This window comes from Endocarpon pusillum (assembly GCF_000464535.1).
Source record: "Endocarpon pusillum Z07020 unplaced genomic scaffold scaffold2738, whole genome shotgun sequence".
NCBI classification, from domain to species: Eukaryota; Fungi; Ascomycota; class Eurotiomycetes; order Verrucariales; family Verrucariaceae; genus Endocarpon; species Endocarpon pusillum.
The window spans coordinates 24,207-48,588 of NW_006916231.1; the positions used below are offsets into that span (position 1 = coordinate 24,207).

The window sequence follows — 24,382 nt, forward strand, 5'->3', positions numbered from 1 at the left end:
AGCAGATCGATGCCGTTGAGGATCTCGCTTATGGGCTGGTAGAGTACTTTATGCTAGATAGGCTAGACCCTCGATTATTTATCGCCTATGGGTTGATGCACGTCGTAAGTAGGGTGTCTAAGCCAACTGGTACTGGGAGCCAAGGACGGAGACGAACGATATATGCTTGCTGGTGGCAGAGGAGATCTCTGGCATAGCCTCCCAGGATCGAGCACACTGTACTCGGAGCGGCTGCCCATGCTCCCATGCTTTTTCCCCCTTGCTCGTCAACCTATGAAGTGTCCATCACCACATCACCCCTCTTCTCTTTTACAAATGCCACAAACTCATCCACAGCCATAGGCCAAGCACCATCCTCGCTCCACCAATCCATGTTCTCACCACCTGGCTCTGCAGTCTTGTTAACAAGCTCGCCCACCATGTTCCATAGATCTTTATTTGCCGGTCTCTTGTATTTTGCCTCGTAGTACTCCAGCCACCAGTCTAGCCACGGCGTCCAGTCACTGTTCCACTCAATACCACCTTTGTCGGCGTCGAAGAACATTTTCCAGAAGTCGAGTGCAGCATCCACTGGAACATTCTTCTGGCCTTCGGGTCGCGCAAGGTTGAAGGTGTAACGATAAACCTGCTTGAGGTAGCTGCGATCGGTCTGTAGTTGCTTTCGCAAGGTTTTGACATATTCGCCTTGTGCTTTGATGTTGTCGTAGGATTGGTTAGTGCCAGCCTTATCTGCAGACTTCCATCCGGAGATAAACTTCTCCCTAGTAAATTCACCGACCGATATTGGTTGCAGAAGCTCGCATAGTGCAAGATGAACCAGTTCCTCAAGGCCGACTCTCAGATCATTCAGATATTTCTGAGCTCCTTCGATACCTATACGGTCTGGTTGATCCTTTGGTTGATCTACGATTGTGGTTAGTCTTTGATTAGTAGTAGAGAACGCTGGTCTGACCTCTGTACTTGTCGAATAGCTTGGAAAGGTTTTGGTGAGTCGCGGAAATAGATGTGTTGCCTGCAGCGCCACTCTGATAGAACCTAGTTGATAGCGAATTACGTTAGTAAGCATTGCCCGACAAGGTAGCACTTCGCACTCCGGATGTGGATATCGAATGCTAAAAAGATGGTGATGTTTGCATTAGGTATGATTCTTGTTTTCAACGTACTCGGCCGTATGACGAGCATCGCGAATGCGGCGACCCTTTGACCGGCCACCAGATGGTGAAGTGTTTTTGCGTTTCCTCATCGAAGTGGCACTCTGAGTGGAGGGAACTGATTTAGAGAATAGCATGTCGAAGAAGAGGTATGGTGTCAAAGAAGGTGGAAAGTAGTTGTAGGGAGGTGCTATTTGGCTGGCCGCGCTCAAGATTGTTTGATGTTGCAGCAAAGAGACTCAAACGGCTAAGCGATCTTGAGAAGAAGATAATGCTTGATCCAAGTTGTAGTCAAGTTGTAGTGAAGCCGCAATCCCTCCTGGTGCCAGAGAAAAAGGCTAGGCAGAACGATAGACACCAAAATAGATTACAGGTCAAGTCTAACAATGAAATGATGATCACATACGCATCAATTGCTTGTTCGACATTCCAACCATGATTTTTCAGATGCTAAACAGCAATAATCAGTAGTTGTTCTAGCCTCATCAGAAACATTTTCCATCCGCACAAGGCAAGAGCAGCCTAGTGAGGGGAGTGTTGTGTAGGGGAAGAGGTTTCTTGATAGTACGGAGATTTACCTTTGCTGCTATGCTTTCTTTTGATTGGGTGAAGCTCACGAACTGTGATATTGAAGTCCGCTGGCCTGGGGTATAAGAAGGAGCCATTTCAGGAAGAGAGCAAATGCTCTCGCTCTCTGTTGATTGTCGCCACACGGGTAGGGACAGGAGGAACAAGAAAGACTTCGGGGCTGTGCAGATGCACAATCCGATCCTGACGGATCGTTACGAAGCTAGATGACGTATTTTTCTCTGAAGTGACCGAGTTGGTGAGATTCACGAACCACTACTACCGGCATCACAGAGATCTAATTAAGAAGACATCCAGTCTTTCTCATGGCACTTCTTACCGAGTCCTGTGTCCAGGAGGAAGTTTTACCCGCCCTCCAAATTTAGAGGCAGATGATCAATCTCATACCAGAAACACGTAGTGGTGCTCTTACTGATGTGCAGTCACGGCTCTCCATCAAGCCATTGCAGACAATCTTACCAGTGACAGCTATTTACAGGAAGCTACCGAATCCATTGTGAGCAAAACTATAGGTTGCTCGAGCTGGGGTGAGCATGTCAGTCAACCCAATACCTGGATGGCCTTGTTCATTTTCCTCTATCCCAATCATGGCTAGGTTATTAAGTCTGCAAAAGTTTGTCTATGTTTACCCCTGAGCGCGAGCGCAAAGGCACCTTTGGAAACATCCCGGACGTCCCTACTATTGAGCTGTTTGCTCCATTCACACAAATCTGCATGTCGTGATCAAGGAATATGGGACCTGGGTGATGATGAACATTGGAAGACGTAGCAGAGCGAGCACCTGTCACGATGAATAATCTCATGAGGTATTTGAGCTGTGAGAGGCAGAAAATGGCTCTGGCCCGAAGATCAATAGGAACGAGACGAGTTTGTTGCCCCTCCAATCGGAGCTGTTTAGCGTGAATCTCTGCCCCGTTGCCCCTCCCAACCCTCTCTGGGACCCTTTTCAGCTGAGGTTGTGCTGGAGCTCTTGAAGAATACTGTGTCCAAATTACTCTCTTCCGCTCTGTGGATATCTTGCAGCATTCCCTCGTCCCATTCTCATCGTTTGCATCCTACTCCTTCCCCCTTTTTTGAACATATTCACACGTCAATATGGGTGTAAGTACCTCATCCGAAGGCATGGCGGTACCCCACTATGCTCTGCATCCACCCAACTGGATATGGTCTGCGAGACTGATGGAAATTGTGTCTTCCGCAGCTCGCCGCAAAACTCGCCGCAGCTCAGGGAGGGCAGGCTCCTTACCCAGGAGGACCTCCCGGCCAGGGTCCGCCACCATCACTTCAAGCAGGCGGTGGCCCGCGACCCGGAGGAGCATACGTAAGTAAGCTGCCATCCTGAGTGCTGGAAAGATTACTGACCCGCATGACGAATAGCCGGGCCAAGGCCAGTACCAGCCCTACCCTGGTAGTCCTCCTCAATCTGTATGTCAACTCTGATTTCGACCCACCTTCGAATAACCCTTACCACAACCTCACCTTGCATTCATACACCTTGAAATTTGCCTCCTTCTTCTATCCTTTCTCTTGGCCGACATGCACAAGTTTCACCAGAATCAAAGACAGTCTGCACTATATCCGGGTCAGCCGCCGTCATCACCTCAACCACCATATCAATCACATCCTTCCTACAATGCCTTAGCGACTTCTCAGAACCAGGTTCCAGAACCACCGCCTCCTCCTCCAAGACCCTCCGCATCACCTCAACCACCCTACTCGCCAGGATTCGTACCCCCACAGTTTGGGCAACAGCCGTCTTTACAATTCGTAGGACCAAATGCATACAATCAACCTCCGAGCAGCCCGTATGGCGCACCCCAACACTCGCCTCAGCCCTATGGCCAACAGCTGTCCCCAAGTGGCCTGACGTATGCTCAGCAGCACTATCAGCAAACTGCTCCTGGAAGCGCGGGATACGTTCGTGCTTGTCTTCATGCCTACTCACTCATTTACATTCTACTGGATGGCTGACACTTCGTCACTTAGGGCGGCTATCCTCCTCAAAGTAACCCTGGCTACCCGCCTCAAAGTAGTCCTGGCTACCCACCACAGGGCGGACAACAGTACGGCAGTGCTCCAGGGACACCAGCTAATCCACAACAGGTCCAGGCAATCAAGCAAATGCTGCAAGTAAGGATTCAGGAAAAGAATTTGCACGCCTTCTACCCTTCGAATAGTCCGCTACTCGATCAAATCGCTCAGCGTGCACCCCAGCAAGTTGACAGACTTGCTCAGGCTTGGTCAATCGGGCGTGAGCTGGCACAAGACATTGTACAGCTGGCACTTTATGACATCGTCCTGTATATCGACGATAGTGGTTCGATGTCCTTTGATGAGGGTGGTGAGCGGATCAAAGACCTCAAAATCATCCTTAGCCGTGTTGCATTCGCAGCGTCTCTTTTCGATGACGATGGAGTGCAAGTCCGATTCATGAAAACTCAGCTGCAAGGCAACAACATTCATAGTGAGCAGCAAGTCAATGACCTTGTCTCGCAGGTCAACTTCATAGGCATGACACCAATTGGCACAGAGCTCAAGAAGAGGATTGTTGAGCCACTGCTACTTCAGCCTGCACGAGCTGGCCAGTTGCGCAAGCCCCTGCTTGTCATCACTATCACAGACGGTCAACCTACTGGTGAATCACCAAACGTTGTGGAGGATACAATTAAACTTGCACGCGACGGACTGGCCAAAACTCGTTATGGAAGAGGGGCTATTGCATTCCAATTCGCTCAGGTGGGGAACGATCTCAAAGCTCGTGACTATCTCACAGCGCTAGACCAACACCCTGAGGTGGGTGACCTCATTGACTGCACATCAAGTAAGTTACTCAATGACGGAGCCGCCCGGTATTTTCTGCTGACAGAGCCCCAGATTTTGAAGTTGAAGCAGATGAGCTGTCCCAGATCGACAATACCCTAGTACTTACCGTGGAAGGCTGGCTTCTGAAGCTTCTACTTGGCAGCATCGACCCATCTTATGATAGAAAAGACGAGAAGGCCAAACTTCGCCAGCAACAAGGAAGCTTTGGTGCTCAACCGCCTGCACAGTACGGAGGTTCATATCGGCCAGGTGCCTACGGTCAGCCGCAAAGCGGACAGGGTCAGCAGCATGGTGGATATGGTCAGCAAGGTGGTTATGGACAGCAACAAGTCGGATATGGGCAACAGAGTGCGTATGGACAGCAGCAAGGGGGCTACGGACAACCTCCTGGAGGGTATGGTCAGCAGCAAGGTGTGTACGGAAGACCTCCACCGGGACAACCGGGACAACCAGGACAAGGTGGCTATCCTCCTCAACAACAGGGACAACCAGGACAAGGTGGTTATTCTCCTCAGCAAGGCGGTGGTTATGGAACTGCCCCCCCTCCCCCGCCACGATATTAACGATGACTGTTCGAGCTTCGAGCTTTCCTTGAAGGCTACAGAGCCCAAATGCAAATATCACTCTTCAAATCTCTAATCTGGACTAGTTTCTACTCTGGTGCTCTAAAAGTAGTTTTGCAGCAGTAGTAAGAGCCACTTCCTAGTTGTCCGCAGCAGGCATCACCAGAAGAGCTTGTTCGTCTGTCCCTGTTCTTGGTTAACTTCGGCCAGAAAGCAGCAGCATCAGCACCAACATGAATGTTTGCGCTCCTAACACTTGACACAGCTTGATCCAAAGTCAGCCACATTTATGAGCCACAACAGTGCTTCTTCTCTCAGACACTGACTTCTACTAGGCTGTGAATGAGTTGACTCAGCTACAACTAGAGTGTCCACTTAAAGTATGTGCTTATTTAACTGGCAAAACCGGCATACCGCGGCGGCTACCCGGCCCGGAACCCTAGCCAGCCTAGTTTCCAGAAGCGGGGGTTTCAAGCCTCAATGACCAGCTTATAGGTCATTGTTTCTGCACCGTCTTATATCAATTCTGTTGTCCGCTAGAAAAATGATTAACCACAGATTAGCATGTGTCATGACATCGAAAAGCTATTCTGGGCATCTACCTTTTTCTTAAGTTACGGTCTGGCCTCTTGCAGTTCCCAGACGGCAGAAACCAGAGCAAGCTTGGCCGCAGGTACCCTTTTGGGGGATCGACGGCAATGGCTTGGGGCATGGAATGAGTTGGCTCTCTGCTCGAAATCTGTCTCACAATCACAATCATTGGCTCCACCTCCCAAGATCTTATGCGTATATTCTGCTGAGCCAGCAACAATATTACACAACCCGTGTTGACGATGATGCGTTTCGATAACTTCGAGCCCAGGACCATTTGCGCCTTTTCCACTGAGTGTTGGGTGATTTGCGCCCTGTCTCCGGTACTGCTTATTGCCGTATGAAGGTTCATTTCACTTGAGCTAGCAGTGCCGCACCGCGCAAGTTTGCCCCTTGCCAAACTTCTGGTTGCACCAAGTACTGATGTGGCAAATAATTAGCTGGTGCTGGTTGAGGCTTATGCATTTGACGGTCACAGTCACAGTCTTATCTGCAGAGCGTTGCACACCGTACGGATGGGTGATGTCTTCCTGCCTAAGACTGGGGTTCGCCCTACTCTACTCCGTTCATTCTTCTCCCATCCGCAGAGATTCTTTTTTTCATTCCGCCGAATAACATTCCTCCTAGGTTCGCTGCAGAATCATAGTCGCTAACTCCATCCGTGCCAACGTGATCAGCAGCCCACTTACTGGTTACAGATTGCGCAGACTTGAGAGAATGGCCGAGCCACTGTCAATCATTGGCGCCATAGCAGGATGCCATCAGATTATATCTCGCCTGATAAAGCTGATCAGAGGGCTCTCGGGTGCTGAAAAGGGGACTTCTAGCATGATCTTGAGATTGAATCACCATACCGTGCTCCTGGAGCAATTGTCAGGGTTTCTTCGGGACTTTGACGCCGAACTCGAGTCTGGCCAACGTGATCACTTCGATTCTGTTATAAGACATATGCAAATCACGCTCAAAGATACTCTCATCAAAATGGAAAGGGTAAAGCACAATAAATCGAGCAGGCTGCTTTGGTCATTTGTCGGAACTGACCTGAAAGATGCGGATAAAGAACTCTCTGACTGGTCAAAGCATCTCATACTATCTTTCGTATTTATGTCAGTGCCAGTCAAAACCAGTTTCCTTAACCAGTTTCCTGAGATAGCCGACGAGCCGAGGTAGCTATGTTGGCTGTTGGGCCTTAAGGTAAATATACGTATGGAGAAGCTGAAGTCTGAGACTAATACCGTGACAATGGAAGACGACTATTCTATTGTCTCCGGAGAAAACTCATATGCAGATCGGACGAGACAGCATTGGATCAATCGTATCGACACCACTTCAGCTTCTCGTCGAGGGGTGATGACTATGGATGAAGTCCGGATCGAAGTTTCACGGCTTTTCGCGGTGTTGAAGCAGGCAGACTCTCTGTCAACCCATATACTGACTGCCGAGCACCTTTCGGTCACAGACGATGACAATAAACGTTTTCTGATCGCCTCAAAGCTTCCTGATGATACTCGCTCGCAGCAGTTGTTGAGCGAGATGCTTATGGAGTCACCTCGGCATGTAAGCTCCCCTTTCACATCTAAAACTTACACGGTGACTCACAAGATCCCTTCTTAGCCTCTTGACCACCGAATTCGTATCGCTCAAGATTTTATCACCGCTGTGGCCTACGTCCATGCTATGGGCTGGGTGCACAAAGCTATCCGACCGGCCAAAATCTTGATGCTCCATGCTCATGACGACGTTCCTTTTCCACAAGGCCTTGCACATGCCTTCCTTGTTGGGTTCGAGTTTTCCCGTCGCGGCAGCGCCCGAAGTACAGGAACCGGCCATTGGGGCTGGAAGGAAGACATCTACCGTCATCCAGATCGCCAGAACAGGGACGGCGTCGACCTCGAAATCTATTATACACCCATGCATGACATTTACAGCGTTGGCGTCCTTCTGCTGGAGCTTGGAACCTGAAAGCCGCTTGCGCAGAGCTATTCTGAGCTGAAGTTAGCAGATCCGGACGAACGCCGGCGCCTGCTGCTCGGTTATACGGATGATACTGCTGCGACCATTGGATCAAGGTATACTGCTCTTGCCAAGAAATGCATCGCCGTGGATGTATCGGGCATGGATGTACAGCAGGTCTTGACTGAGTTACAAGACCTTCGCGTCTAGAATGAAGAACTGCTCCCAGCTGTATTATGTCGACCTAGTGGATGGTCATCCAAGGCCATAGCGTGCCTACCTGGTCAGATCTTGGTCAGACTTTGGTGGACCTTAATACATAGACGACCCAGTTCTTCCAGCAGGCATAGCTCTAAGTTTTATGCCAACTGAGTCATTGGCTAGCGGAGAATACTGCTAAAGAGGTTCACGTATAGAGTACTCAGACTTCAATATGCATTGCCCATCTGAACAGCTTGAGCCAGATCCACAAAGCCAGTAGAGCCGAAGTTGAAGGCAATACCTCCGGTATTGTGCCTTGCGAAACTCTTACCAAAGAATCACTGCTGCTCTGCCGGTTATGCTAGATTGCTGAAAGTGGTCAGATAGGTATTAAATCTGTGTCAACATGTAACCATGGGTCTGCTGATTTATTCATCAAAATTATACCAATAATTATCCATATCATTAAGTTAGGATCAACAACTATCAAGTTACATGTTGCTATATGATCTTGATATATCGTTGGCTACAAGAGCTGTTTTTGTAACAAAGCTGTAGCAATTCTCGCAAAAGTTTCGCAATTGCACAGTAAATACTACCCTAGCGGCGGGAGGCAATTTGGGAAGGCGATCCGGAAGGCGAAGCAAGAGGGCGCACACGAAAATTGGCAAAAGTTTGTGGCCACTTTCTCCGGGCCCAAAACCATCGACATCACTGTGGCTTGTTAGTACGAGTATGAAGGGCCGCCATGGGATTCCAGTTTATCCAGTGATTTGGTGTATGTTTACTGGCAGACGAAGACATAAGATGTGGGTGACGACTGAATAAAGGCAAGGCTTCTGGGCGTAGCCCTGTCCCACTCGTCCGGCAGCTGACACTACCCTTGTTTGTTGCGGATTATCGCCTTTGGTTTCAACAAACATTTGTCATTCGGATATTGATTGGACAGCACTGCTTGCCCGGTTCCAGTCTATTGCGACGCAGATTCTGACTCATAAGCTATCAAACAAATGGGCAAGGAGATAAAATCAGCACTACACTCCTTGAGGTGATATTTAGTGGGTGTGGAATACAGTAATCACATAATCGCTCGGAAAGCCAAAACATGCTTCCGCAGTGGTTGCCGACTCCATGAACGCCATGAAACATCTCAGTTGCCTCACATCACCAGACGCTTTGCTTCCGAAATTGGGATCAAAGTTTCTTCCTTGATACTCGAAAGGCTCTTCCCAGGTCACCGACGTCGGCAGCAGTATTCCATATCACTGGTCAGAATCCTCCTGACAGCTGCGCACGTTACGTGGGCTCGAAGACGCTCGTCCAGCAATGCAGCAACAGACGGGATCGCCAGGCAGGGTCACGTACAGCGTAGAGTACAGAATATGCTTGGAATGCCGAGATGTTCCTCTAACGCCGGCTCAAGAACACTCTGACTTGCTGAGGACAATCCAGGAACGCATTCACACCACAACAAGGGCCAATTTCAAGGGACAGCCCTATATTCAGCTAGAAGATTTGCGTCTTGTACTCAGTACGAAGCTTTATCTCCAATCTGCTGGGGAACAGCAAAGAGCTGTGTGAACGCTGTCTGACGCCCTATGAGGACAAACATGATGACCTTATCGTCGAAGTTAAGAGCAAAGCGCTACGCTTATTAGGAGCGTGCATTCTTGCCAGCGTCCCACTGGGTAATTTCATGGCATTCCTCAACGAGGGAATTTCCGACGAAGACCTTCCATTGGACGATAGATTGTTACCTTCTTGGGTCAAGGCACCAGGCCGAGGATCTCTGCTTGTGCATCAGTATCAATTCCTACCTTTCTCTTTCGACAACGCCGACATTCATGGTAGTGTACCAGCTGGCATTCCGTTACCAATCATTTTTGATGAGCTAAACGATCGTGTCGGGCATGGATCTTTTAGTGAGGTATATAAAGTGAAGGTTGATTCCGAGGCGGGACCGTTGCGTAACGTATACTTTGGGAATCCCTTGGCGCTCTCTGTGACACTGACACAACATCTGTCAGCAGTACCATTTATTTGCACTCAAGCGTTTCAGACGTTCGATTGATGCACAAATCGTCTTCTCTCACGAACGTTCAGTGCTTGAAGAGTTACGCAAGCGACCACACGATCACATCGTGACGCAGTTGGTAACCTTTACAGATCAGCATACCTCTTATATCATCTCCCCTTGCTCGATGCAACCTTCGCACCTTTTTTAACCGGGTGACCGTCCCATCCTTGGAACGTGACTTCGTGCTCTGGTTTTTTGCCCAAGTCCATGGTCTAGCAGATGCGGTACTCCATTTCAATTCGCTTGGAAGTTCGCCACTCGCCGAATCTCGGCAACTAGATCAGAAGCCTACACCCACCCGGTCAGCTATACATGGGGATATTAAGCCCGAGAACATTCTGGTTTTGAAGTCGATGCCCGAAGCTCATTTGGAGTTTTCAAGCTCTCGGATTTTGGGTCATCAAGGAAACTTGGCAATACTACTACATTGGACCCGATGGAGGACCAACTCCTGAGGGGAACCCAAGCTTATGAGGCTCCTGATTTCCTGAACCCCAACAAACTAAGCTGTGGCGCAGACGTGTGGTCGTTGGGTTGTGTCTTCTTAGAATTGCTATGTTGGGTTTTCTTCCCCCAAGGATCAGAGCACGCCGGATTCATGACTCAACGATCGACAGAAACGCTCTCCGGAAGTGCCTCCTTTTGGCATATGTCTGAAAGCGGCAAAGTCGCCATAAAACACGCTGTTGGTCGGCGATTGGTGGATTTAGAGAACGAGCACGTCCTAGGTAGATTGGCTTTCGAACGACTTCTGCACGCGATATGGTTTCTGATCTCAGAGGATCTTGAATCAAGGTACTCAGCTTCAAGGCTTGTCAAAGATGTGGAAGCAATTATCCGAGAGCTGGAGACGGATTTGGCAGAAGATCCAAATTGCTATGTGCAACGCAAACGCTATACCCCTTCACCTGCCCGCCTCGATAAACCTGGACATCCTTTCTATCGGAGATTAGCAAGACGTCTCAGAGAAGAGGAGGAAGCCATGCGCATTCAGCAGATATAGAGCCTGCATAAGAGTTGGATAACCTCTACACCATCTTAATAGTTATTAGAACATATTTGTACTCTTACAACCTATCTAGAGCTAATTGAAAGGTAATTAAAATAGGTAATAATAAAAGCAAGAAGGTTGGACAACAAGAATAAAACTTCAGAAAAGGACCGGTAACTAAGGAAAGTCCAAGTGATCCAAAAAGGAACGACGCCGACAGGATTCGAACCTGTGCGGGCAAACCCAATGCCTAGCTTTCCGATCTGAGAGCGAAATAGCAGGGCCTTTCCACAAATTAGAGAATAATGAGAGAATTTATCTGCAAAGCTTACATCGCCTTAACCACTCGGCCACAGCGTCAACATCTGTGGTGTTTTAGTTGATTAAATTCTATACTTTTTATCTCAGCCAAGTGGAAGTCGGTTTCTTGCGGGGCTCTGGTTAAAGTTCGCGCCCCCCTATCAAGACTACTACATACTAGCTATTAGCTCTGATACTTAGTCCCAACCCCTTTACTAAGTTAGATTTCTACCGAACTAAAATACATACCAACCGATATAACTATAACTCCGACCACAGCATCCGGAGCAGCGATCATCCCACAAAGAGTGGTGAAATGGATAAATAATCCAATTCAGCTGATCCATCTTCCCACCCACGCAATTAATCGTCATCCGCTTGGTTCCGTTTCTGCTTCTGTTTCGGCGACTGTTTCACTGTTCCACGCGTCAAACTTCTCCAAACACAGCAAAGCAGAAACCAAACCCCCCAAGTCCTGTTTCCGACAGAATCCCGTAAATATGAACATCCCCGTTTCATCCATCTTCCGGACCACAGGCAAGGTGGCGATGTGGCGTTGACATGTCGTTTGGAATCAGACGCTTACGCGTTACACGCATGTGTTTCCCGTAAATATGAACATCCCCGTTTCATCCATCTTCCGGACCACAGGCAAGGTGGCGATGTGGCGTTGACATGTCGTTTGGAATCAGACGCTTACGCGTTACACGCATGTGTTTTGTTTGACTCTCTCTCTCTCTCTCTCTCTCTCTGTTTGTGTCTCTCTCTCTTCTCTCAAACTTGGAACGTCAAATCATTGGTCGTGACCGGCCAAGACGAGGAAGGAGATTGTTTTGCGCGCCAGGAGAGGCGTAGACGGTGTCTTGAATGCGATATGGGGAATCTACAGACCTAGTATTTGGCCGGACCAAGGGCTGGAGAAGGGACTGCGAATTTGTGATTGAGGTTATGCAACAGGTTTGGGTGCGGATTGATGATGGTGGTCGTCGCGCCTCGAACGAGAGCTGGACCAGGCCTCTATTTTCGAGGTTGGCACACCATACACGATCATGCAGATCTCAATGAAGCGTCATTCTCTTGTTTTGTCTCGTCTCGTCTCGTCTGGTCTGGTAGAGATGTCCAATTCCCCGATCTGGCAGGATGTGCGGATCTACTTAATTCGATATTCAAGATGATTACCAAAGGCTCCTTCGAAGAGCTAAACGAATGACTACCATCCAGAATCCATAGCAATATACAACGCAGCTATTTAGAAAATCGTTTCGTTTCTGCTAACTTACCCCGAGTTTTCTCGGTGGACGATTGCCGAAACATTGATTATCGTCGTTGTCACAGCTCATCGTACCAAAGCCTCATTAGTTCCATCGCCGCTTATTAAGATCACAAAAAAGTACCATTTATCACAACACAACAAAAAGGGAGAGAGAGAGCAGAGGAGCAGAGACTAAGGAGAAAAGAAGGGATGGATCTGATCAAGGAAGAGAAAGTCTGATTAAGCATTCTTTGCTCAGCCATCAGAACGTTGGGTGCGTTGACGCCGGATGTGAATGTAGCTTCTGCTTAGGAATAGAAGACACGATGGTGACCAGATTGATGACATTCTATCTACGACCGATGGTGCCGACCCTCTTGTATTAGCAACGCCGGTCGGATCCATTACGGTGATAACTAAACGAGTATTACTTGTTCTATAAGAGAAGAAAGAATGCCAAAATATGCACCTACTAATTTGCCACACGCTTGGTGATACGTCTTAGATTCAGTCTTCGAAGATGTATGAGGATGAGTTATCCCTGCTTATCCGGGTAGCATGGGCTGCCTCATCATCCTCGAAACTCGTCCTCAGTTGATTATTCTTGGTCACCATTCCAGCCAAGAAACCAGCAATAGCCAAGCTCATCGCAAGCAAGAAAGTTCCATGCAGAGCATGCATGTAGCCATCTGCCAGGTGGCCACAATACTTTTCGGTGGCCTGCTCAGGGTGCTTGCACCGATGGAGCACATCTCCTAGGCCACCTGTCCTAATTTCACTGTCGAGGCCTGCAGGAATGGCGACGTTCTCAAGTCGATTCGTCAGTAGCCTGCGAAACATGGCGCTGGTTACCGTGATGCCCAGCGTTGCGCCAGTAGAGCGGAATGCATAATTAATTGACGTGGTGACGGCTTGCTGCTCATGCTTGACCGAGCTGAGTAGAGCCAGTAACATGACTGTGAGGTTACCGCCCTGGCCGAATCCAACAAGGAACAGATATAGTTCCGGAAGGGCCAGTGAACTATTCATGGAGATGGTGGCAAACCCTGTAGCACCTGCGACCCATGTAGCAAGAACGACTGTCTTCAAGACACCATATCTGCCAGTAAGACGCATGACGATGCCTGAGCTGAAAGAGCCAAGGGCACCACCAACGGGCTCGGGTAGAAGACGAACGCCTGTCTCACTCGTGTTAGCGCCTCTGAGTTGAAAGTAAAGAGGCACATAGAAAACCAGCGAATAGAGGCTCATTGACGTGAACCAACTAGCAATGCACGCACCCAATACGGTACGGTTTTTGAGGAGGTTGATAGAAATGACGGGCTCCTGGGCATAGTAGAGCTCGACAACCACGAAGGCGACAAAAGCTGCAGCTGCCAGAGGGAGAAGAACCTCTAGTCGGTAGTGCGATGATACAGCATCCAGGTCCTCTTGGTTGAGGCCAACCAAAAGGAGGGCGAGAGCCGAAACTAGGGCGGCAGAGCCGACGAAGTCAACCCGTCCTAGTCGTGATCGAAGACTTGTCTGTTTGGTGGAGACACGAGCAGGTAAGAAGAGGGTTACACCGAGACCTGAAAGGACCGTAAGAGGAGTCAGAGCAAGAAAAGCGGACCGCCAGCCCCAAATCTCATTGATGAGCCCGCCAAAGACACCTCCAAATCCAGACCCGGAAGCGTAAACGACCATGGCGATACCGTGCCACATTCCACGGCGCCTTGGAGGAATAAAGTCGGAGGCAATGAAGGTTGAGATGGAATTGATTCCTCCGCCACCAATACCGGCCACTACTCTACCTAGGACAATCATTGCTTTGGTCGTAGCCAAACCGCAGAATAGATTACCGCAAGCAAAAAGAATCAAGCAGAAGATAAAGCCGGAGCGTCGCCCGAACACGTCTGTCAGCTTTCCACTCATGGGTTGTGTCGAGGCAAGAGCAATCAGGTAAGCTGACCCAAGCCATGATATGAGGGCCAACGAGTGAAAATCCGCTGCGATTGTGGAGGATAATGTTATTGTGATTGTGCTGTCTGTTACCGTCAGTGCCAGCCGAATAGTATGAGGAAGCAAGAATTCCTACCCAAGGCCGACAGCCAAGATGCCAACCATGTGAAGCCGATCCCTGCCACTAGTCTCGAGGTACTCGTCGTCTTTTCATTCTCACGGAGCTTCCCTTGGGTTTCTGGTCCAAGCTCATTTTGAAGCAATGGGGCGTTCTCCTCAATGCCTCCAGTTGACACAGCCATTGACTTGGATCATCAGATGCCCAAGTGGGAGAAGGACTTACTCCAGTGGAGTAGTCTATAATTTGAAGAGGTGCGAGCTTGAGCGTTTTTTTACAGGCTAGGGCCCGCAGGTATCCTCTTTCAAGTCCAAAGTGGTGTGACACTTCGTACAGGACTGCCACGCAGGCACAGTAGTCCATAGAAGCCTGGGTGAGAAGCTGAAGGTACCTAAGAACTTCATGCCATTAGGTTGGTGCGGGTGCCGGTCCAGTCAACTTCAGAGGCCATGCACCACCATTGTGTATGAAAAAGTGTGTGTCCAAGAGCATCCCTCCCAAGTGATACAAGGTTCTTAGTAGCCTTGTTAGAAGGTCGGAAAGCACATAGACCGCAATATGCATGCACGAAATCCAGTGCCATCTCCACTTTTTAATCTGGTCGATCCTGAGCCTCGGAAAGTGGCAGGGACACGTATACAACACAGTATAGATGGGTGAGGAACGGAGAGACTAGTCGAATGTCAGGCTTTTGCAGAACCGCGGCTGTAATACGGCGTCTTCAAGTGTGGTGTTGAGCCCTTGAGCCAGCATGTGATACAGTAGTTAGTGGTTTCGATGTTCTTGTGCAGTGCAGATCCCAACAAAGTGCTTTGAAGCAGACTTCGGTAACATTACTAGGTAGATAGATGCAAGTCGTAAACCTGCGCTACAGCGCTTTAGTTGCAGACATGTAGGATAATGTGTTACGGGCGACGGGCGACGGGCGACGGGCGACGGGCGACGGGCGACGTGTAACGAAGTCAAATTCGAAGAGGGTGTGCTATAACAGCCACTAGTAATGTCGCGTAATAAATACAGTATCAAATACAGGTTTCTCCGTAAATCAGTTTGCTTGGTTCGACTGGCTCCGCGGATTACCGTGTAAGATTACGTTTTCCATGGACCGGTACCGAATCACATTTTGTTCATATCTTCAGTCGCCCATAGGGCTTCAGTCCTCTACTACCACCAGATAGGCCTTGGTCACTTTACGTCAATTTATGCACGTCACGGAAATCTAGGAGCACGGGGGCTGATCTGGCAATATGATATGGTAAGTTAAAGATGGCTCCTTCAGCCACTATCGACAGCCAACTGAGCTTGCCACCCCTCGGAGCTTCACTGTTCTTGCAATGGAAAGAATGGGTCATTTTAGGCACTGCTCTGTTACATTCACGGTAAGAAGTGATATCATGTCACCTCAAGGTAGGACAAGCGATTTGCTGCATCTCTTTGACAATCTTCATCTCGGTCAGATAGAAATATCGCCGGACACAAAACATGCAAGGCGTTTTGGGAGACCCTCTGCCGCCTGGTGATGAACATGTGCGTGTACACAAATTGCGCCTCCTCTCAAGAGCACGCCGATTGACGTTGTGAAGGGTGTCAGCGTGCTCTTGCCAACGTGGGAGAATACACTTGGATGGGCCAGCCGAAATCCGAAGGTGTTGGATCGTCTGAAAGCAGGATATCCTCGATTCTTTATCCCGCATGTTGTCAACGAACTAGCAACTCAACTACTTGAGCGAATTTCAGTAGAGGTGTTTGATGAGCAGAAGGAAACGAGTGAATGTTCGACCTCGTCTGCACGTCCGACTCGACTTGCAATTCTTTTGCCATATTACCGCTCCGCAGAACAATGTCGAAGATTTCTACTCCGAGCAGAGAGGGCAGAATCAGCACAAGTCCAGATGTTTTCCGTAGACATGAATGGCTCTTTCAAGTATGGGGAGGCCACAAGACCAGACCGTGAGTATCAATCTCCCGATCTCTATGCTGTCGCCTATCCGGAACATCTCTTTCCCCAGGCGAAGTCGTTTTGGCAGCATACCGGCCGCGGCATCTCCAGCCGATATGCGACATACTGGCTAGAAAACGCGCAGTTTCTTCAACACAGTCGTCTGAAATCATTCTCTACTCCTTGCGGACTCCCCATCAAGGAGGCAGACAGCGCGAAAGTGATCTTGCGCAAGCGTATTGCTACTTTGTCGTCCACCGACACTGTTCACGTTCGCCTGGAGAACGTCTATCTTTATCCGACCGGCATGTCAAGCGTCTGCAATATAGCAGACAAGCTACAGAAGCTTAACACCGGCCGTAGCGACGGTTGTAGAGTCGCCGTTTTTGGGTAAGTTCCTTCCGAGACATATGACAAGACCTAGTAGCTACGTACTACCCGAGATAGCGTTCTAAACCATTTTCATTGATCAGGTTCCTATACGTCGACACTTTCAAAGTCCTAAGTAGGGTATATGGCTTCGAATACTCTTTGTATGGACACGCTTCACCATCTGAGATAGAGACCCTTGAGTCGGAATTGGCTATTGGTGTGAGGATTGACGCGCTATTCACGGAATTTCCAGGTAATCCTCTTCTCAGATCTCCAGACCTCAAACGACTCCACGAGCTCTCAGAACGGTACGACTTCATCCTTGCGGTCGATGACACCGTCGGAACATTTGTGAATGTGGCTTTATTTCCCTTTTGCGACATCCTCTGCACCAGCTTGACAAAAATGTTCAGCGGAGCATGCAATGTTATGGGCGGTTCTCTTGTCCTGAATCCCACATCACCACGCTATGAGAGGATGCAGAACGCACTCTCTGCGGAGTATGTCGATACGTATTTTCCACTTGACGTACTGGTCATGGAGGCCAACAGCCGCGACTTCGCTTTGCGGGTTTATAAAGCTAGCGATAACGCTGAGACCCTGGCCAAGATGATCCGGAAGCATGCAACCGTAAGTGAGGTCTTCTACCCGAAAGGTGATTCGTCCCAGCACATCTATGACAGCTTCATGAGACCAGGCGGAAAGTATGGATTCCTGTTATCTGCGACCTTCGTCTCACCAGAATGTGCCATTGCCTTCCATGATGCCCTGGATGTGGCCAAAGGACCGAGCCTAGGTACCAATTTTACGCTTGCCTGCGCGTACACTCTGCTGGCGCATTACAATGAGTTGGAGTGGGCTGCAAAGTTCGGGGTGGTTGAGCATCTGGTGAGGATTAGTGTGGGCGTAGAGAGCGAAGAATGGTTGATGGAGACGATTAGCAATGCTCTGAATGCGGCGGAGAGGCAGCTCGGTTCGGCATGAAGAGATGTCTCCGCATCAGTACTGGTACGAGAGCTTCTAAGTTCGTGTGTGTTGTGGGAGCACCCGAAGGTTGATGGTGGTGGGGTGAAAAATCTCTGCTGCTCCGGCACTCCATAGTGAATTCTTCAACTTCGGGAGGATCACTGTAAAGGCTACACGAAATGATGGCTTGAGGACAGCTGGTCCAGAAACAATTCAGTCTCTCAGCTCTGAAGCACGAGACCCTAGGATGAGAAAAGCCCCTAAATGATTATGTACAGAAATCTGCAGCGTTCAATAGGATTCATGGACACCCTTGTTCTGCTTCACTTTACCATTGAATGATGCGGACCGAAACATGGGGATAGAGGAAGGATGATAGTGTCATGCTAACAAATTTATTTTGGACAACATGTACGCACAAAGGGGGTAAGTGCGTTTGATACACAGAATCGGCTCCATGATACCAACCTCGTGGGAAGGACGGCTGTAATATCAATGGCTTCGTCTTGTAGCACTACAATGATGGGATGGACCTATTCCATGCCCCTGAATTATTCGTATGGTGGAGCAGGGGATGGCTCCGATGTCTGATAAGGGAAAGGGGTGGCAAGCTCGTATACTTCACTACTATCGAGCTCGTATACAAGATCCGCTTGTTGTCCTCTCGGGGGCCGATGGGTAAGTTCTTCCATTTCTGGCCAGTTTGTCGCAAATCCCGGAGCCTCCCTCGTACTGTTAGACGACTCAGGCTCCGTGGTCTGCAAGGTCTGGTTAGGAACGGAGGACTCGTACGACGAGGCGCCTGAAACTGGCGCAAACTTCTGTTTCATCTGGGACATAGCTCGCGAGTCCGCATCGCCGGGAAATACATAGTCGGGATGCTGGTACCGGCTGATCGGGTCAAAGGACTTGTGGTGATCCGGTAAGGTCCAGGTACCTCGATGATGTGCTCTTGTCGGTGTTCGTGTGCGACTGAGGCCAGAAGAGTGTCGTGTCTTTGAGAGGACTTTCCTCTCTTCCTCTAGTAGACATTTTGGAAAGCCACTGATGGGATGCATAATTGGTTCTGAGGGTGAGTCTCCAAAGGATAGGGATATATTCGTCTCTGCTATCCTTTTTGAAACAATGAACGTCACTTGATCCATGTGGAAATGAGAATCCCGCATCATTCTCTCAACAACACGTGTTCCGATGACGACCTTCAATGTCTCATCTGATTTCCAGCGCTCTGAGATAACGAAACAAGGGTCTTCATCTGCATATTGCTGGTTATAAGCATCAGTTGAACGTTTACGGAATGCCTCTCCGAGTGCTTGAATTTCTTTCGAGCCAGGAGGAAATCTACACAGGATGTTACCTGTCAATCTAACAGCAGAATGGTCTTCATGTTCGACGGCTGATTTGAGTTTGAGCTCGAAATAGAAGCTGGTGGCAATCAGCCTATCAGCGATGGTCCTGATCTCTTCTCGCCGCTTGGTGTAATATGATTGCGTTTCCTCTTGCAGCGTTGTCATTGACGATACCTCGTCCAGTTTTGGTGGGTCGGCTTCTAGAGGTAGGTTGAGCCGAATGTATCGGTCTTTGGGCCTTTCTAGGGGAGCGTTCTGCACAAAGTTGCGCCAGATCTCCTCCGAGTTGGATGTGCTCTGTAATTGGTCAATAGATAGCTTAGCAAGCCTTTTGGCCTGGGAAGCCTTCGTGTAGCGCGGAATTCGAGCTGGTGGTGCTATTTGCCGTGACGACCGTGACTTGTGGCTGGTGCCGATAGAAAGAACTATGTCTGGGTGTGCGTCAGCAATGTCAGGCCAGATCAGTTGTTTCTCCTGCATGGCTATTTCGATTGGGTTGATGTAAAAGATGCCGCCATCTTGAAAGATCTGACTCGAAGCTTCGTGACTAAAAGCTCTAAAAATTCTTGGAGATGCAGAGGTAGCTCTGGCTGCTTCCCACGTCTTTATCTCCGTATGAGGCTTTTCTGAGCGATAGAATTGATATGAGGTCTCTTCCTTCGCATTTGTGCGGTTATAGTTGGAAAGTAGAACAACCGTGCCGTTTGTCGTGGTGGTAGTCACTGCTACTTTCGTAGGCCGACTGGTAGCAGAAAGCGGATCTGACGAAAGTCTTGTACCACCAAATAGATTTTCATTACCATAATGTGCTTGCAACGCTGTCTCGAGAGGCTTGGTTCCATACCGACTATGGTTAGAAGCTGATACGAGGAATTCCATCCCAGGCAATCCACTGCCCTTCCTTTTGGTGAATGCTCTTTCGCACAGATACTGAAAATTCTTGATACAGTTTTTCACGGACCAAGTTCGGCTCCCCAGACCTAGAGCGATTAAACCGCCAGTTCCCGTGCCGATTATGAGATCAAAAAAGGCCTGAATCGGCAGCTCGACACCAAATGCGCGTTCTATCTGCTGTAGGATCGTCAGCTCGACGACAGCGCGCACGCCGCCACCGTCCAGAGCCAAGATCCGAACGCCAGCAGCCGCAGGCTTTATCGAAATTGGGCATACGGACCCAAAATACGATTCTGCTTCATTTTCGTGAAGGGGGCAGTATTTCATGTCAACAAAGGTCCTACCACGTGGAGTTCCGAATGCCTTCACGCAGGGAGTACAAAGGACATGGCCACATGGAAGAGGATGCTCCGGTGTGCTGACCAGACACGAGAAACAAGCTGTGCTACTGATAAACTCCTTCGGTCCTTGGAGGTGCTTGAAAAAGTTTCTTAGCACAGAGTCGCGATGAATATTGGCTGCTTCTTCAAGCTCTAAATGTGACGATTCGCTAGAGGATAAGGATTCCTGCAGGCGCTGGAGGAGCCTTGCCAGAGCTGCGTAGATGTCATCTCTGAACACCAGTCGGTATTTCTCTGGTGTAAATGAAGACTCATAATCTCCAACAGCAAGTACCTGGCCGCTTTTGAGCTGGTGGCCCTTGGTATTGTGGCCTGCCTTGACATTGACACAGCGTCCACCACTGCTCATGCGTTCACAGGGCCAGTGACGATCGCAAAAATCATCTAGTGCATCGTCGCAGTGCTCAATGTACTCTGGAAAGACTTTCTCGGCTGGCCCAAGTGTACGATGCCGAGCAGAGTCGAGCATAATACAGGAGGCCACTATGTAGCTAAGCTCTTTAAAGATCCTCGGTCCGTCCAGCTTGTCTTTCCACACCTCCATAATGTTGATAGCTAGCTTCAGTATGTTACCCCCAAAATCTGAAGGAATTGGGTTGTGGGTAAAGGAAGCCTGCACGAAATCGAATGGAAAGTCTATACCTCTGCAGAAGTGGTCAAAGGCGTATTGTAGATAGGGCTGCAGATCATCAGAATTGAGCAACATTCTGACTTTGTGCTTGCTTTCTCTGGATTGTTCACAAGCTTTAGCAATTTCTTTGTATAGGCGCTGCAATTGGTCGAAAATTAATTTGGGACGTCCTTTTTCAGGAACACGCACAACCCTCACATTCGAGTAGTATGACAGCATAAGTGACTCTATTGATTCAATGGATCTTTCCCTTTGTCTCCAAAACTCGGCAAATTTCCTCAAAGTGTGATTCTGATGCACTGCTCGTCGGACAGACTCCATCAACGCAGCAGTGGACTTGTCAACGTCCCAGAGTTCAGGGTCTATTGCGTTTTCCGAAGCATTCAAGACGATGATGGCGTGGGGAAGGACAGGCTGATTGGACGAAGTCTCTAAAGCTGCTGCCGCCCATTGGATCAATTGCTCGATGACGACTTCAATCACCCTAGGGTTTTTCATCACAAAGACAACCACGTCCGAAAAGGTGTAAAGTAGTCGTGGATAGAGGTTTCCGACAATATAATCTCTGCTCCGCGTCCGCTCGTTTGTAGCCCACAGGATTTCTCGTTCCGAAGTGCAGTGACTCCACCTTGCGGATGGCTTTCGTGAAATATATCTCTGCCGGTGTTCCTCGCCAGTCCCTTTTCTCCTATCCTTGTTCCTACTTTTGGCCCCCATCGGTTCTCTCGCACCTCCTTGAAGTCCTTCGCAGTCAGCATACAGCACCGGATTCCGGCCCTCCGATGTCAATGGATCACTGTATAAATGGACGTCGCCGGAAGTTGGAGTGTCCTGCTGCTTTATTGAACCCACAACTGGCACTTGTAAGCGCTTTTTCGCTGAGGAGTTCAGCTCAACTAGTAACCGTATCAGCGTGCTTTTCCCCGCGCCAGTCTGTCCGACAAAGGAGACAAGAGCTGGATAGCGAACTTTCCGTTCTCTTGCAGAACTCTCGGCCATCAGATTCGCATATCTACCATAATCTTGGAACACCATATCATCTTTTCCATCCTTCCATGCGCCAAACCAAGAAGTGTCCTCATCTTGAACATGAAGCATCGCTTGCTCTTTATCCGTCAGATTGGCTTCTAAAGCAGTCCGAATCTTCTTGGCCACCGAAGGGTCAGTTTTCTCATGGGGGATGCCGGCTGCGGTCTGAGCTCTTTTCTTGTGCGCCATTTGGCGAGACCAGCAGTCGTCGCAATAAACGGCATGGCACGGCCAGCAGAAATGACACGGCACGTTTTCATCCTTGGCATTATCGCAGCATACTTCGGGATCGTCGTCGCCCATAGTATCCTCGTTCATTGGGGTCAAGTTCGTGGCAGAAGAGGGGAGAGCAGCGTCTGCTCTGCCTTGCGAAGGGTACGTTGAATTCTGGATAGGGGCAGCGAGAGGCCACGAATCTGGTTTGGAGGCGGCCGTAGGCATGCGCGACTGGATCGCGGCATCTAACTGTGGCTGAAACATGGCCGGAACCTGTTTCATGTCGTCGAAATCCAGCAGACTACACTCTTCCGCAAGATCCCAGGCAACATCATCTCCTGCCTCTGGGCTTGGTATTAAGGGTTTCATGAAGTCTGTGTTATTGCTCAGGATAAATGGTGCAGGTTGCGTTGCTGAGAGGGGACGAGAGAAACTAATCAGGTCTTCTTCAAACATGTCCAAGCTATTCTGATCATACACGGCCGCTGACGGCGACGCAGACTCAGACGGGTTCGACATCTTTCGCCCCTGGGGCAAGGACACTGAGGCTTGTGTTCGGCCCATTTCTGGATCATAGCAGAGCACTTATTGGCGCATCAGGACCTGCGGCAGCCCGTCCACTTTGTGCGTTGTTAACCATGTAAGTGCTCATCGTTCAGAAGCGGGATCCGACTGGTTACCACCACCTCAAATTACAGCCAGCTTCTTCTCACAATGTCGAGAGTCAGCAAGGCAACGTTGGCATTCACCACATCAAATTTTCTGGTCCAAACAGGCTAGCGGCTTCAGGTAAATGCGTAATCACCAGAAAGTCTTTTCCCAATCATGCTTCATCAATTTCGCCCCCTCCACGAGGCTGAGCACACGTAATATCCTTGCCGAGCGAGCCATAACCATTGGCCAATGAACAGATTTTGAGTTCTGCAAGGTGGGTGGCACAGCGGCATCTATTAATGTTAATTGGCAGAAGTACGGTGGTCTTAGCCTCGTAAATCAGCTTATTGATCAGCATGCATAGGAAGACCCTGGTAGACTGGAAGGCAGCTGTGAGTCAGATGAAGATGACGATCGCATCATCACGCAAGAAACAGCAACCTGAGGTGTAGCTGTACTCTGTAGTGAAGTCTGAATTCGCACATTGATATGAATGAAAGGTGAAATGATTAATTCGATTGGTGCAAGACATGGTGACAGAGACAATGATACATTGCTGCAGATTTTCCCAGTGAAAATAGCACCGTGCATCCCACCACCTTTGCCTCAGTGTCCGGCATCATTAAGCAATGCAACGGCTTCCATGTAACAGCTGAATCGAATTTTGTGTCCAAGGCATGTGCTTTGTTCTCTTCACGTGACGCACTAGTAAATGCTCACGAGCTACTCCGTAGTACCCAAGGAGTCGGACATAAGATTTCTTTTCCCTGCAGAGCTCCAGGCTCCCGAATACACCATGACTGACATCCGTAAGCTCCCTCACACCCAACCAGTAGCCCTACCTTTATCCCATCCCCTCTAACCCATCGGCCCCGCTCACGCCCCCACAACAGCCCTCGGCGTCATCCGCGCTCCCGGCCACGCCTGGAACGACATTAACGCCGGCTTCACGAATCTGCTCTCCGACCTGTCCGTCGAAGCCCTAACCCTCTACGGCAGCTCCGACCCTGGCTCCTTCTCAACCATGGAGCACGTCGTGCGCTTCAAGCTCGCACAGGGCCCGCCGCCCGGGACCGACGAGAACCTGGCCCCGGGGTCCAAAAAGGGCGATGTCCTGAGCATGATCAACATCAGTGTGATCTGGTGGACTGAAGATGGCAAGATGACACAGGAGTTCGAGTATGGGCGCATAACGTGGAAGGGTTTTACGAGTGATCCTTGGGATCCTCGTGCGGAGCCGATGTGTGGGAAGGCTTTTCATGTGGGGTTGAAAGGGTGAAGGGAGGATAGAGCCGAAGATCGGGCCGAAGCTTGGCGCCAAAATTCATTGCAGTTCTCAGATCCCCTTCCTCCCCCCCCCTTCTTCATTCCTCTATTTCTCT

General features: G+C 49.4%; 7 protein-coding genes across 7 annotated transcripts; 4 read left to right on the top strand and 3 right to left on the bottom strand.

Annotated features, from left to right (window-relative positions):
• Positions 1-271: 271 nt before the first annotated feature.
• Positions 272-1,288, bottom strand: EPUS_06079 (uncharacterized protein; the record flags this gene model as incomplete). Its single annotated transcript, XM_007803803.1, has 3 exons — positions 272-903; positions 953-1,035; positions 1,164-1,288. 3 exons carry the CDS (start codon positions 1,286-1,288, stop codon positions 272-274), a joined length of 840 nt encoding a protein of 279 aa, XP_007801994.1.
• A 1,614-nt stretch (positions 1,289-2,902) lies between these two features.
• EPUS_06080 (uncharacterized protein) lies at positions 2,903-5,125 on the top strand (the record flags this gene model as incomplete). Its single annotated transcript, XM_007803804.1, has 5 exons — positions 2,903-3,060; positions 3,117-3,321; positions 3,399-3,656; positions 3,726-4,560; positions 4,614-5,125. 5 exons carry the CDS (start codon positions 2,903-2,905, stop codon positions 5,123-5,125), a joined length of 1,968 nt encoding a protein of 655 aa, XP_007801995.1.
• A 1,833-nt stretch (positions 5,126-6,958) lies between these two features.
• EPUS_06081 (uncharacterized protein) lies at positions 6,959-7,678 on the top strand (the record flags this gene model as incomplete). Its single annotated transcript, XM_007803805.1, has 2 exons — positions 6,959-7,273; positions 7,331-7,678. The coding sequence occupies 2 exons, from the start codon at positions 6,959-6,961 to the stop codon at positions 7,676-7,678; spliced, it is 663 nt and encodes a 220-aa protein (XP_007801996.1).
• Positions 7,679-12,997: 5,319 nt separating this feature from the next.
• EPUS_06082 (uncharacterized protein) lies at positions 12,998-14,596 on the bottom strand (the record flags this gene model as incomplete). The annotated part of the gene is made up of 2 exons (XM_007803806.1): positions 12,998-14,513; positions 14,568-14,596. 2 exons carry the CDS (start codon positions 14,594-14,596, stop codon positions 12,998-13,000), a joined length of 1,545 nt encoding a protein of 514 aa, XP_007801997.1.
• Positions 14,597-16,456: 1,860 nt separating this feature from the next.
• On the top strand, positions 16,457-17,844 carry EPUS_06083 (uncharacterized protein; the record flags this gene model as incomplete). Its single annotated transcript, XM_007803807.1, has 2 exons — positions 16,457-16,878; positions 16,962-17,844. The coding sequence occupies 2 exons, from the start codon at positions 16,457-16,459 to the stop codon at positions 17,842-17,844; spliced, it is 1,305 nt and encodes a 434-aa protein (XP_007801998.1).
• A 533-nt stretch (positions 17,845-18,377) lies between these two features.
• On the bottom strand, positions 18,378-22,910 carry EPUS_06084 (uncharacterized protein; the record flags this gene model as incomplete). Its single annotated transcript, XM_007803808.1, has 1 exon — positions 18,378-22,910. The coding sequence occupies one exon, from the start codon at positions 22,908-22,910 to the stop codon at positions 18,378-18,380; it is 4,533 nt and encodes a 1,510-aa protein (XP_007801999.1).
• An 886-nt stretch (positions 22,911-23,796) lies between these two features.
• EPUS_06085 (uncharacterized protein) lies at positions 23,797-24,279 on the top strand (the record flags this gene model as incomplete). The annotated part of the gene is made up of 2 exons (XM_007803809.1): positions 23,797-23,809; positions 23,894-24,279. 2 exons carry the CDS (start codon positions 23,797-23,799, stop codon positions 24,277-24,279), a joined length of 399 nt encoding a protein of 132 aa, XP_007802000.1.
• Between the last annotated feature and the right edge of the window lie 103 nt (positions 24,280-24,382).